The sequence below is a fragment of the Diabrotica virgifera genome, chromosome 8 (assembly GCF_917563875.1).
Source record: "Diabrotica virgifera virgifera chromosome 8, PGI_DIABVI_V3a".
In the NCBI taxonomy this organism is placed as follows: Eukaryota; Metazoa; Arthropoda; class Insecta; order Coleoptera; family Chrysomelidae; genus Diabrotica; species Diabrotica virgifera.
Genome location: NC_065450.1, coordinates 133,616,850 through 133,632,459, shown reverse-complemented (window position 1 = coordinate 133,632,459; position 15,610 = coordinate 133,616,850). Strand labels below are relative to the sequence as shown.

At 31.0% G+C, this 15,610-nt stretch overlaps 1 protein-coding gene across 1 annotated transcript in view; it reads right to left on the bottom strand.

Annotated features, from left to right (window-relative positions):
• Nucleotides 1-15,610, bottom strand: part of LOC126889313 (transmembrane protease serine 11C-like) — a 77,661-nt gene that overhangs the window by 36,367 nt on the left and 25,684 nt on the right. The window contains exon 3 of the mRNA XM_050657539.1: nt 3,920-4,146. Within this exon, the coding sequence (XP_050513496.1) occupies nt 3,920-4,146 (227 nt within the window). The remainder of the gene's footprint in view (nt 1-3,919; nt 4,147-15,610) is intronic.

Sequence of the window (15,610 nt, the reverse complement as noted above, 5' to 3'; positions counted from 1 at the left end):
GCAACTTTTCAGCAAAAATTGATTTTTTAAGTTTGTTAGGGCCAGATGTATTAATGATCAAAAGTACAAAATTCAATATAATTTTATACATCAAATTTAAATCCTCAGAATATGCCTTTTACTTTGATTATTACTTCATTTATGTGGATAGCTAATGTAAAAGTAATTATTGGAGATAAAAATACATAATTTAAAGATTAAAATGATATAGTTAGCTTCACGGAAAGGTGATTATAATTTTGATTTAATCGGCTGTATAAAAACCTATACAATTTTTGATAAAATTAATGTTTGACAGCGTATTACGTTTATTGTGCCATCTTGTGCCACGTTAAATCCTTCACTAGATGAAAGATTACAATGTAAGGAATAAAAAAATATATAACACAAACTGCGGAAAACTGCGCAACTGAGTACATGGCGCATTGCATCGAGCGCTGCGCGCGTTTAGTCTGAATTAATTGCATTCGTACGTATTGTTTACATGTATGTCAAACACATGATATTTGTTGGGGTTGCGAAAAGAGATTTTAGTTTTGATGAAGTAGTGTTTTTGCTTAATAGAGAATATATTGTAGTTTTATAAATTAGTTTTAGAAATAGCTATAATTGAAGTTATATTTCTTTAGGCGCGATTGAGAAAAATGTTGGGATTTGGAGTAAATGTAAATGTAAATGTGCGCGAATTCATCAAAAATTGTTAGCTCTACGCGCAGATACGTTATAGGGTTTTTCAACGCTTCTCATTTGTTTCGAGCTTCCGTCATAATCTGTCGCATAATCCGTGTATATTAATACACTAAGCAGCAAAATTAACGCACCACCTGTAAAATGGGACATTTTTGATGTCTCGAATTTCCTAAACCTCTTGTCCGATTTAAGGTATTTAATATATTATAGCCTTATTCTTTAACAATATCTCCGTAATAGTATTGTTGCTAGATGGGTAAGATGTCATTGTATACCGGGTGTACCAATAATACTGTGTTTTTTTCTAAAAGTATTGAGTATTTCTTACCACTCATAACACTGTTAACAATATATATACAGGGTGTTTCATTAAGAATGTCCAATGTCTGAGTTGTAGATTCTAGACCTCGAAATATTAAGATTGAACCAAAATCACTTAAATAAAATATGGCTCCTTACAGAGTTACAGAGTGTGTTATTTAAAAATTTAAATACTATGCTCAGTATTTTAAAACTATTCTACGTATCCTTCTCAAATGTAAAGACTGAAAAAGTTTTGTACACACTTATGACAACAGGTAAAAGGGGGAGAAGTGTACTTTTGAAGTGTGTAAAATTAATAATTCTTAGCTGAGCGCTTTCGGCTTATAAAGCCATCTTCGGAGCTATGGTCAAAAAGGTCAAAATACCACTATGAAGAGAGATGGGTTCCATTTATGATATGAAATACTTCTGTTTCTTATGTAGTTTTTTATTGGTTGGAAAAAACCTTGTCTGTCTGTTTAAAAAATTGTTCAATTTGCCGCTGGTTGTTTTTGTATCCAGAAAAGTTAAACATCAAGAACGAGCACAAAGGACTTTCACACGAAAATTACATTATATATAAAACGAATATTTGATCATGGTAAGGTCAAAAAGACCTTACCATTTGAATACTGCGGTGTCAGATAGCAGAATTCTGATATCTGACACCGCAGTATTCAAATGGTAAGGTCTTTTTGACCTTACCATGATCAAATATTCGTTTTATATATAATGTAATTTTCGTGTGAAAGTCCTTTGTGCTCGTTCTTGATGTTTAACTTTTCTGGATACAAAAACAACCAGCGGCAAATTGAACAATTTTTTAAACAGACAGACAAGGTTTTTTCCAACCAATAAAAAACTACATAAGAAACAGAAGTATTTCATATCATAAATGGAACCCATATCTCTTCATAGTGGTATTTTGACCTTTTTGACCATAGCTCCGAAGATGGCTTTATAAGCCGAAAGCGCTCAGCTAAGAATTATTAATTTTACACACTTCAAAAGTACACTTCTCCCCTTTTACCTGTATCCTTCTCATACTTGACAGACAGTGTAGGTACTATACACCCTATGAAATTATGTTAAATATCCGTTTCTAGTTAGTCCCAGAGGCGTACGAGATAGGGAAAAGTAAGGAGTTGACCCTTTCCAATTCCTACTCCGCTGGCGGAATTTCCATTTTAGCGCAATTTTTCGATTCTCCAATACTCGCTATGTAAATAACATACTCCTCACATCTAACGATAAAATTATTCGTTTTTGAGATATTTGAACTTAAACAAGTAACGGCACACATTTGAATAATGTATTGTGTCGCTTAATTTTAAAATATCTCGAAAACTTATGATTTTATCATTAATAATGAATAATATACTCTTCAGTCTTAACGATAAAATCATTGGTAATAGAGATAATTGAAGTTTAAAATTAAGCGGCACAATACATTAATTAAATATCTGTGCCGTTACATGTTTAACTTCAAATATCTCAAAAACTGATGACTTTATCGTTGCGAATGAAGTGTATGTTATTTATAGATAGTATTTTAGAATCGAAAAATTGTGCTAAAATGGCATTTTCGCCAGTAGCGTAGAATTTGGGAAGGCTCAACCATTCACTGTCCCCTGTCGTACGCCTCTGGTAATACGCAGAAACGATTGTTTAACATAATTTTATGGGGTGTACAGTACCCACACTTTTTGCCAAGTATAAAAAGGATACGTCAAATAGTTTTAAACCAATGAGCAAAAATATTTTTTAAATTTTTAAATAAAACACCCTGTAACTCTGTAACGAGCCACATTTTATGTAAGTGATTTGGGTTAAATCCTAATACTTTGAGGTCTAGAATCTACAAATCAAATTGGACATTCTTAATGAAACACCCTGTATAACGATATTTTTTAAGTAATTTACCCCCTAATGAAGGGATGAAAACTAAAAAAAACGACCCCTGTTATAATATACTCGTTATACGGTATAATACCTCAAATATTCCAAGTTTTCAGCCGGATCACTTTTACAGTTTAAACAAATTTAGTTTCGATCACGTTTTGACCAATTTTGAACACTGTGCGTCGTATCTCGTGGTTGAAAAACCTCCGACAATGGTTTGGGAGCTGTTTCGCAGAGCAGTCAACAAAACAATGATAGCCTTGATGATCACCAACATCCGGACCGGATAAGGCACTGAAGAAGAAGAAGATGAAATGAATGTATTACAATGCCTTTTAAATGCCATTAACTCACTAAGAAGAGAGTTTGACCTAAACATGAACTGTTAAAAAACAAGCGGTGTTTAGTCGTTTGCCACATCAATATTCACGGTTATATTTATGTTGATGGTCATATTATTCAAAGAGTACCCAGTTCTAAATATCTTGTTTGCCATATTACTAAACAACTAGATCGAGATAGCCCGCACAACATTTTTAAAAATCAGGCCATTCTTCTGTAATGGTAACTTGCAACTTCAACTTCGAAAGCGCATGATTAAATGTTACGTTTGGTTAGTCCTCTTATACGGTGTCGAACCATGGACATGAAAAATATCCGCCATTAACCATTTGGAGGCTTTCGAAATGTAGCTGCGCAGATGTACACTAAAAATACCATGGACGGCTACGATGATAAATGTAGCAGTCCTTAAGAGAGCAAATGCTGCTCACGAGCTGCTTGATAACATCGGATGTGGAAAGATGGCCTAGTTTGGACACGTAGTAAAGGGAGACCAATATAATATTCTTGTATTCTTGGTATTGGTAGAAAACAGGCCTCTTGGTTGAAGAATATGAAAGAGAGTACAGGAATAAAGAAAGCAGAGCAACTAATTTAGAATAGATCATGACAGAGACAGCATGTTAAGCGCCAACGTATTAGGCACGTTGGGCGCGTTAATTAGAATATATTACATACTTACTAAAAATTTACTTTGTGCGCAGCTGTTATTACATAGTACGCACTCACCAGTACACCACTTCCAGCAAACGAAAGAGTAGTCGTACCATTTGATAAATAAGCTTGCCACGGATACTCTCCAAAAACTGTAGGACCTGATGCTGTAGTTGTAGCTGGCGTTACATATCGAGTTCCGCATTTTGGATCCATACCATAACATGGCAGAAATCCTGTTTTACACACTGACACCTGAATATTTTCAAAGATATTAAAATGGGTTTCAACGTGAAGATAGAATAACTATAAATATGTATTTGTATGTCATTTACGTATTACTTATTATAGTCCAGTAGGGTTAGACGAATAACAGGCCTAACCTTGCATTAGGAGCTGCCCCAAATTTTATATTTTTAATCTTTAGGGGGGGGGGTCAATAGTAATGTAAATTTAATATCTCGACTGAATTCCGCTATTGCGTTAGCCGATATCTTGATTTTAAATGAGAACCGTTTTTGCTCAATATCTCCGCCATTTACTTTTCGACAAAAAGTATAACAACCAAAATTGTTGAAAATATAATTTTCTATCATTTCTATTTTTACAATTTTTTCGTGCCATCGATATTTTCCGAGTTATAGCGGAAAATAGTGACAGTTTTATATAAATAGAGCATAATTATTGAATTATCTCGTTTATTGTTAGTTTTACGACAAAAATGTTCCTATACAAAAATAGAGAGAATTGAATTCTACACAATTTTAGGTTCTTTCATTTTTTTGATAAAGGTTAATATTTAAGGTAGTATGTATGCGATAATGGCACGAGAGTAAGACCTGATTGATTTTGTAGCAATTATTTTTGTTCAATATCTACGCCATTTTAAACTTAAATTGTTCCAAATATGATTTCCTACAATTTATTTTTAACAATTTTTTTCATGCGGTTGATATTTTCCGAGTTAAGTGGGAAAATAGTAAAAAGTGGTGGGGGGAGCATAATTACTGAATTGAAACTTTTTTCCGAGCTGTCCCAAATTATATAATTCAGTCCTTTAGGGGAGATCAATAGTAGTGTAAATTTAAAATCTCGACTGAATTCCGCGGTTGCATTAGCCGCCATATTGATTTTAAAGGAGAACCGTTGTTGCTTAATATCTCCGCCATTTTCAACTTTTCGACAATAACGGTAGGAACTAAAATTGTTGGAAACGCAATTTCCTACAATTTCTTTTTCACAATTTTTTATGTGATCAATATTCTCCGAGTTAAGGAGGAAAATAGTGGAAGCGGTGGGGAAGCATAATTATTGAATTGTCTCATTTATTATTAACTGTACGACATATGTAATTGTACATAAACAAAAATCAATCGGGTCTTACGCCAGTGCTTTTACCGCATACGTACTACCTTAAATATTGATTTTATTAACAAAATGAAAGAAATCAAAATTATACAAAATTTAATTCTCTTAATTTTTGTATAGATTAAAATTTGTTGTAGAAGTAATAATAAACGAGATAATTCAATAAATCAATAATTATGCTTTAACTGTCACTGTTTTTCCCCATAACTCGGAAAATATGGACCGCACGAAAAAAATTATAATAAACGAAATTATAGAAAATCGCATTTTCAACAATTTCAGTTTGTATATTTTTTGTCGAAAAGTTGAAAATGGCGGAGATATTGAGCAAAAACGGTTCTCGTTTAAAATCAAGATGGCGGCTAACGCAACGGTCAAATTCAGTCGAGATTTTAAATTTATACTACTATTGACCCCCCCCCCCCCCAAAGATTAGAAAAATAAAATTCAGGGCAGCTCCTAATGCAAGGTCAAATGGTATCCCGACTGGGCTATTACGTTTGTATTACACTATAATGCTGGGGCCACACTAACGTCTAATGCCGTTAATTATCGCATTATTTGATATTAAAAAGAGGTGTAGCCACGACTTAGCGCGCTAATTTGTTATTGCAATTATTAATCACGTGACACGTTAGGCGATAGCTTAAGTGTCGGATTCTTTCAAAACATCAAAGGAGTTACTCCGTCACGTATCGCGTTGTTTTGGCTACACTAGCGTTGTTTTAGTTATATGCAACAAGTACCAGCTTGAAGTGCAGGAACAAGTAATTTGTTTTGTGAAATACATACTATTCTACGAAAATGGAGTGGTGTAATGAAAAATTAATCGAATTTTTAACAGTGTTTCAAACAGAACCGTGTTTATGGGATACCTATAAACATAAACGTCCAAAATTGTGGTGTGCATGGTGACGTTTGGCGTCGAATTGTGCAGTGAGTATCTTTTTCAGCGACGGTAGAAGATTTAGAAAAGAAAAACGAAAATCTTATGGGATACTATACGACTCATTTAAATAAATATAAAAAATCGTTTTTTGTGCATTTCTATCATCCACCATCTTCTTTTGAGTCTTGGTTTTTGCTTGATCCATTTATAAAATAATAAATTCATAAAATAATAATTAGCACTCATAAAATATAACAGCATATGTAGCAGCTTCGACTTCCATCTTGAAATTATTTGATTAAAAAACGCGTTTCCTACTGACTACGTGCTAAAATAAGTGTGGCCAGTCACTTTAATGCGTGTAGTTTAATTTATCAATTTTGGTGTATAAATTAATACGATAATGAACGTTAAACGTCAACGTTAGTGTGGTCCCAGCATAAGTAGTATCCGCTAGGAACGCTAACTACGATTATAGATCACGTGGTACACTCTGACGACGCGGGGGACAATCTTATGTGTATGCTTCATCTGCAATTTACAAAACAAGAGATTATTTAAAATTTTATTATTAATTTTGTGCTGATATATTAATAAATTATTAGACATTTGTTATAAGTACTCTATATAATAGAAAATGTCTGATATTATCAGGCCCGTCGAGAGGGGGGTACAGCCGGTACATTTTACCGGGGCCCGGCGATGTAAGGGACCCGGCGTCGACCAGCCCAAAGACGTAATTTTTCCCGTTTTTTGCTCTTCACGTTTTTTGCACTTCCCGTGCATAATGCGTTTAATTAACACTCGGCATTTTATATGAGCTTTACCTCTATTTTGAAATATACAGGGTGCGCCAAAGCTCTGGTTTTCTTTGATTACGGCTAAACTATGAGATATACAAAAAAATGTTTATAACAAAACTAATGTGTATCAAAGAGATCTATAATTTAAAATTATTCTCAATTATACAGGGTGAGTCAGAACGACGCTATGAACCAAAGTTTTATTTTTTTAAATGGAACACCCTGTATATTAAATCATTTTTAAATATATTATTTAAAAATATGAAAAATTTGTATAAGGTTTTATAGGCCTGAAGTTAATAATTTTCGAAATATTTACATTTTTATTGAGAAAAATGGTAATGTTTATAGGGTTGTGGATTATGGTTCCAAAGAAATAAAAATTTAGGTGATAGGTCAAACTTTTTAAAATATAGTGTTATTTTTAAATAATTTAATATTTTTTACTTTTAGCCATAAAATATACAGTGTGATCACTATTTGCAAATACAAAATTTTCTCATTTTTTTTAAATGGGACACCCGGTATATTAGTTTTGCGTTTTGTAGTAAATATTACAACCTTTCTTTTGGTATGGTTGTATGCAGCTAGCATATTTGGTTTTGTAGATATTTAAAAAAAAAATATAGATTTTACGTTTTTGCGGATTTTTATTTAAAAATTTTTTTGCAAAAAAAAATAATTATAATCTGGTTTTAGAAACAAACACTAAAATATAAAATATGAAAATAAAAACGTAATTAAAGATTAAAATAAATCGTATGCTAGTACAATTCAATTGAATTTAATAACTTTATATTATTTTACAAAAAATATTTTACCATATTAATGAATGCATAAATGATTTCCTAAATTAAATAAACAACCAAATTTTAAATCAACCGTAGTAATTCTTCTACCGCAGCAACTTTCCTGTACCAAATTAATTGTTACTTATATTGTATTTACGAGTAAGGTCAGTTAATAACTTTTTAATTTACCTACATCTTGAGAACGTATAAAGTATGCTTTGAAACAAATGAACGTTATGGAAGTATACTAAGACGTAAATATGTAGTATCTATGTACCTACTCGTGTCACAAAAGCTGGTAATAATTTCTAATGGTTTCGCCCAAAACAAATGTCATATCCAAAAATTTTTCGGTTAAAAAATTTAAATTTAAAATATAAAAAATTGTTACAAAAATTTCAATTAAAAAGTATTACCAGCTTTTGTGACACGAGTAAATACTATTTATATTAATAAATAATTCCGCTGATACATTTAACATTCATTTGTTTCAAAGCATACTTTATAATAATTTTTATATTCTCAAGATGTATGTAAGTACATTTAAAAGGTAAATTAAAAGTTTAACTAAATACAATTTAACTAACAATTAATTTGGTACAGGAAAGTTGCTGTAGTAGAAAAATTACTACGGTTGATTTAAAACTTGGTTGTTTATTTAATTTAGTAACTAATTTATGCATTCATTAATATGGTAAAATATTTTTTGTAAAATAATTTAAAGTTATTAAAAATTCAATTGAATTGTACTAGCATACGATTTATTTTAATCTTTAATTACGTTTTTATTTTCATATTTTATATTTTAGTGTATGTTTCTAAAACCAGATTATAATTATTTTTTTTTGCAAAAAAATTTTAAATAAAAAATCCGCAAAAACGTAAAATCTATAGTTTTTTTAAAATATCTCCAAAAAGGAAACATGCTAGGTTCATACAACCTTATACCAAAAGAAAGGTTGTAATATTTACTACAAAATGCAAAACTAATATACAGGGTGTCCCATTTAAAAAAATGAGAAAATTTTGTATTTGCAAATAGTGATCACACTGTATATTTTATGGCTAGAAGTAAAAATTATTAAATTATTTAAAAATAACACTATATTTTAAAAATTTTAATCTATCACCTAAATTTTTATTTCCTTGGAAACATAATCCACAACCCTATAAATATTACCATTTTTTTCAATAAAAATGTAAATATTTTAAAAATTATCAACTTTAGGTCCGTAAGACCTTATACAAATTTTTCATATTTTTAAATATTGTATTCAAAAATGATTTAATATACAGGGTGTTCCATTTAAAAAAATAAAACTTTAGTTCATATCGTCCTTCTGACTCACCCTGTATAATCAATAATAATTTTAAAATATAGACCTCTTTGATACACATTAGTTTTGTTATAAACATTTTTTTGTATATCTCATAGTTTAGCCGTAATCAAAGAAAACCAGAAGTTTGGCGCACCCTGTATTTTGTTTTATTCTAAAAACAGAGAAAGAAGCTTGCCAGTTTTTTTGATGATTTGCCTGTGCCTAGTAGTGACAGGACTGATAATTTTGAGCCCGACGAAATATTTTGTTGTGAAATATTTAATATTGCCATAGATTTTTTAAGCAATTTAACCCACTGAAGAGAAAATATCCTTAGTTGTCTTTCTCGCATGAAAAATGCTATGAGATCTACAATGAAATATAATCGGTTAACTGGCCTAGCAACTTTGTACATTGATAATAATTGGATAAAATCATGCGATTTTTTGAAAATTATATCTTTGCCAATCAGAAAACTCAAAACAGAAATAATCAAAATTTAATAAAATTTATAATTGAAATGTTTCTTATTATTTATTATTGATAACTTTATTTCTTATAAAAATTGAACAATTTTTTTCTCTCTTCACTTTTTACGGGGCCCGCTCTTCACTTGTTACCGGGCCCCCTCGTCTTTCTCGGCGGCCCTTGATATAATACATAAATATACTTTAAATATAGAAAAATACAAAGACATTTTAAGGCTGACAGCCGAAGTGTGTGACGTCACGATTGTTATATTGTTATTCTCACTTTGAAAACAAAGATTGAAAAGCCAGAATTTGCCCAATCGCAAGCCTTTAAATTTCTATAAAGTTGAAACTTTGCTTCCTCTCCTGATTTTCTGTTGAAGTATAGTGTTTTTCAAGTTAATATGTACCAGCATAATTCATTGTTAAATTTCTATGCAATATAGTTTTTTAGTGATATTCGCCAAGCAAAGGTTAGGAACATTTATGAACCACTGTATTTTGTATAAAAAATATGCTCTGCACGGGCTGTAAACACTATAGTGAAAGGGGGATATATATGTACATACATAGATTCTTTGTGTTCCCAAAGGATCTGGTTGAATAGAAGAGGTGGATCTCATTACAAAGGTAAGAAAATATAGTGAAGAAAAAAAAAACTGAATTTATCGCTCGTCCCCAAGGCTACAAATTATGCCACCATGAGAAGCACCGTGGAAATGTCATATCCCCTCCCCATGTCAACGCTCCCAGCGGATAGTTTTTCAAGAAGAAATAGCAATTCTGATCTAACCTACCTGACCATAAATCAAAAAATTTATTAAAATCATTTATAAAAGGTATATTTATATTTCGGCTAAAAAAGCAAGGCTTGAAAGAATACAAAATAACCAAATCAGAAATATAATGTGAGTCAAGTCAACCATCATAGACGAAATTCAAAGGAGACAACTGATCTGGTATGGTCATGTAGAAATAATGGACGACGACAGACTGCCAAAACAAATTCTAAAATGGACGCCAAGGGAGAGAAGGAAGAGAGGAAGGCCGAAACAGGCCTGGTTAGGCGGCATTCAGAAGGTAATGTCGGAAAGGAATCTTCACCCCGGCGAATGGAACGACAGACGAAGGTGGAAACTGGGAACCGGAAGGCGAATAACGCTATAAATAACCGAGATAATAATAATAAATATTTATATTTCAAAGACCTTTTGTCTCTATATCAGTCAAAAGCAACTCTACGTCAGTGGTAGTTGCTAGTCAGAGTCCGTAATGTGAGGTTCTTCTCCTCAGGACCAGCCAGGGCCTATTTTACCACTAGGCCCATGAGGCCCCTGCCTCGGTCCCGCATTTTAATGGGGCCCGAAAAGATCACCAATAGAATATTTTTATTGAAAAAACAAATTAAATTTTCAAAATTACTGAATTTTACAAACAGGAAATGATACCAAATTTGTTTAGAGTTATATTCATAAACCATAAACCATTCTTATCATAAAACTGCAGTAATAGTCTGGGCTGATTATGGGAGAATAGGCCATTTTTGGGAAAAGTTATTTACCAGCAATTTTATTGCTGGAATCGAATTATAAGATCCTATATATTAATAATATAGGTATGCAAAGTCCTCAGATAGTGTGCTACTTTTTTATAAACAAAATGGCGCACGAAAATCGTGTTTTTTTCAATTATTGCTCTATAACTCCGAAGATTTTAACTTTACAACAAAAACACTCAAATAAAAATTCACCGTGATTAAATTCTGCATAGAGACGCGTTTTTTCCGATCTGCTTCGATGAAAATTTTCCTCGGAAAATGCGGGTTTTCCCAACAAAATCTTTAATTTTCAAATAAAGTTTTAGATAAGTAATTATCTACCAATAATTAAATAATTTGGTGACTTAAAAGCATTTTTGGTTTAGATTATAGTTCCAGAAACTGATGAAAATTAAACGAATATTTTAGCAACAATTCAATTGTAAATTAATAATTTACGGTCGCAATAATAACTAAAATAATTATGATACACTGATCAAGCTTTGAAATCTTATAAAGATGAGATGCCTATTTAATATTTTGTCGACAAAATATGAATTTTTTATTTTTTTGCATAATCTTTAAATGTTTAAAAAAAATAGTTATAAACAAATTAACGTTTCTCAGAAAGTTTTTATTATATTATAATTTAAAAAAATAGCTAAAATGGGCATTTTACATATCTTTAAAATGAATGCTTTTGAATGAAATGCTTATGAAACAGCAAAGTAATCATACGATTACTACTGTGTTTATACTTTTTTTAATTCTTTCAAAGCGTAGAAGTGAGTTTAAAGTACAAGCTAATTATTTACAAAGAAATATCGATTATCAGTTTAATAGTTATATTTTAATTAAAGATTATATATATATATATATATTTTTTTGTAATTTACACGCGCGAAAGTAGAGTAACACAGTACTGTAGCTAACATTTTCATTCGGAGCGACGACCGGCCGCGTGATGTACACTTTTAATAAATAATGCATGCTGCGTGTCAGTCGCTTCGAGTGAACATTTTAGCTCCGACTCTGTATCAGGCCTACGTTTGCGCTAAAAATTACAAAAAAAAGTATTTTTAATCTTTGATTAAAATATAACCATTGCAGTAATTTTTGACATTCTTTGTGAGTAATTAGGTTGTACCATAGACTCACTTTTAAGCTTTGGAACAATTAAAACTAACTATAAACAACGGAGATTTCGTATATTTACTTTGCTGTTTCATAACTTTTTTGCAAATGGTTAGAACATTTTTTTAAAGCATTCATTGTCAAGACCTATGAAATACGCATTTTAAGTATTTTTTAAATTAGAATATAATGAACAATTTCTGAGAAATGTTAATTTGTTTATAACAATTTTTTTAAACATTTAAAGATTATGCAAAAAAATGAAAAATTTATATTTTGTCGACAAAATATTAAATAGGCATCACACCTTTATAACCTTTCTAAGTTTGATCAATGTCTCATGATTATTTTGGTTGTTATTGCGACTGTAAATTGTTAATTAACAATTGAATTGTTGCTAAAATATTCGTTTCATTTTCACCGGCTTCTGAATTTATAATCTATAACAAGAAAGCTTTTTTTCACCAAGCTATATAATTATTGATAAATAATTACTGGCCCAAAAAATTTATTTGAAAATTCGAGATTTTGTTGGAAAAACCCACATTTTCTTAGGAAAATTTTCGTCGCAGCAAATCGGGAAAAACATGTCTCTATGCAGAATTAAATTGGGGTGAATTTTTATTTGAGTGTTTTTGCTGTAAAGTTAAAATCTTCGGAGTTATAGAGCAATAATTGAAAAAAATAAGATTTGTCGGCGCCATTTTGTTTATAAAAAAAGTAGCACACTATATGCGGACTTTGCATACCTATATTAATAATATATAGGATCTTATAATTCGATTCCAGCAATAAAATTGCTGGTAAATAACCTTTCTTTGTACTTTACTAATTAGACCAGCGTATTATAACTATTTTTTTTTCAAAATTTAAAGATTATGCAAAAAAAAAGAAAAATTTATATTTTGTCGATAAAATATTAAATAAGCATCTCATCTTTATAATCTTTATAAGTTTGATCAATGTATCATGATTATTTTGTGTATTATTGCGATCGTAATTTGTTAATTAACAATTGAATTGTTGCTAAAATATTCGTTTAATTTTCACCGGCTTCTGGAATTACAATCTATACAATTATTGATTAATAATTACTTACCTAAAACTTTATTTGAAAATTAGAGTTTTTGTTAGGAAAACCCGCATTTTCCGAGGAAAATTTTCGTCGGAGCAAATCGTGAAAAACATATCTCTATGCAAAATTTAATTGCGGTGAATTTTTATTAAGCTGTTTTGGTTGTAAAGTTAAAATCTTCGAAGTTATAGAGCAATAATTGAAAAAAATACGATTTGTCGGCGCCATTTTGTTTATAAAAAAAGTAGCACACTATCTGCGGACTTTGCATACCTATATTATTAATATATAGGATCTTATAATTCGATTCCAGCAATAAAATTGCTGGTAAATAACTTTTCCATGAATTTTGCTAATTAGCCCAGAGTATAAGAGTAGGTAGATTGCCTTGTCGGCATTTTAAAAATAAGCAACATTTGAACACCCCTCCGAAGGATTAACAAGAGGTACGATTTACAAGAGGTAATAGTCACGTATTTGTCATAATATTTATTCAAAATGCACTTTTAAATTTAATATATAGTTTGATGCCGTTTTTTGCAAAGATAAAATATTGCTTGCTTGTATTAGTTTTCAGTCCTGTTCTTTTTAAGTTAGCTCAACTAATCTATTCATTAATCAGAATCAGTACCTAGTCGTTTTATTAAATTTCTTTGAATACTTATATCAAGAGAACAGGAACGGCAGGCACAAAAAGATGCAATATTATCATATTTACAACCCACAACAGTGTGCAAAAAGGAAGTTCGTACTCCCATCCTGTTTTTTTCTTCTACAGCACTACAGCCCAAATTGAGCTTTGGCCTCCTTTATTTTTCGCCTCCAGCTTGTTTATCTGTAGCTGCTCCTCTCCATACATGGACTCCTAAAAATGCTTGTGCATCGCTGCTTACTGTGTCTTCCCAACGCTTTCTTTGCTTTCCAACGCTCTTTCCCTGCATCCAAGCGTTCAGTGCTCTTTTTGGTAGCCTTACCTTTCCCATACTTATCACATGTCCGGCCCATTGCAATCTTTGTATTCTGATGAAGTTTGACAGGTGTGTTTCCTTATAAAGTTGATAAAGCTAGTTGTTGTATCAAATTTACAAGTCCTAGTTTTCTTCTCAGTACTTTACCTTCGAATGTGTCGAGTTTGTATTGGATGTTTCTTTCAAGACCCATGCTTCACTGCCATAGTCGAACTATTGGTCGAATAAAGGTTTTATAGATCTCCCGTGAAAAGGAAAAACCTAGTAAAGTGACTTACTAGGTTTATGCTTAGTATCAATTGTGTGAAACCCCATGAAGCTCTTTATCGACTGGTACTTAAAACTTGTAAATACTTGCATTTTTAAGAAAGTTATTTCAGATGGAAAATCCTAGCAAAATGGTAATTTCAATAAATTTGGTTGGAAAAACCTAGCATCTTGTTATTTTTTTAGAATAAACATAGCAACTTATACAGTGAACGATACATTTCTACTTATTTCAGAAGGAAAAATATAACAAAGGCTTTTACTAAATATTTCCTTTGAAAAGTGTATATATAAATATTTTTTTTAAATTGGAAGTTCCTAATAACATACCTTACCATTTTTAAGCCGAAAGACAAAAACGTCATATTTCTAAACAAAAAACTAGCAAAGTCATTTACTAGATATATCCATATTTTTTCCGGTCATTTAAACTCGGCGAATTATTTTAAAGTGTGTATGCTAGGTATTTCCAATTTAATTCCGCTTTGGCGCGAAAACGAAGGATCTTTTACTATGTTCTTCCAATGCACTTCGTTAAATTATTCAGTCTGTCGAGCCAGTCTCAACTGTGTATACCTACATATACTCGTCTGGTGGTGAATTTGTTTTAATCTAATTATATAAAGTTTTGAAAACTATGTCTAAAAGAAAAAACATTATAATGGCTTTGGCTAAGGAAAATAAAGTAGTTTGTGTTCAGGAAGTGGGTGATCTTGAAAAGCGGTGAGTATTAGTTTTTACATTACAAACAAAGTACAATTTTGTTTGTTTGATTTTCAAAAAACAAACAATCAGTAAAATGGTAGATAATTCAAAAGAAATGCTGTAACGAATGCATTCTTTTTGTTATAGGTATAGTGAACTTGCGTCCTTTGGTCAAGATTGTTTGAAATCGATACAAGATACTGTGAAAGACGATTATTTGGTTGATAACCTGATGATGGACGGCTTACAAAATCAAAAGTAGGTTTCTAGATTTATTTATACGGACTTCTGATTATAAAATTAACATATTCTGAATAAATCAACATTTCTTGAAACAAAAAATAATATGAACCGACTTATTTATTACTGTAAAAGGTGATAGGTTACAACAAA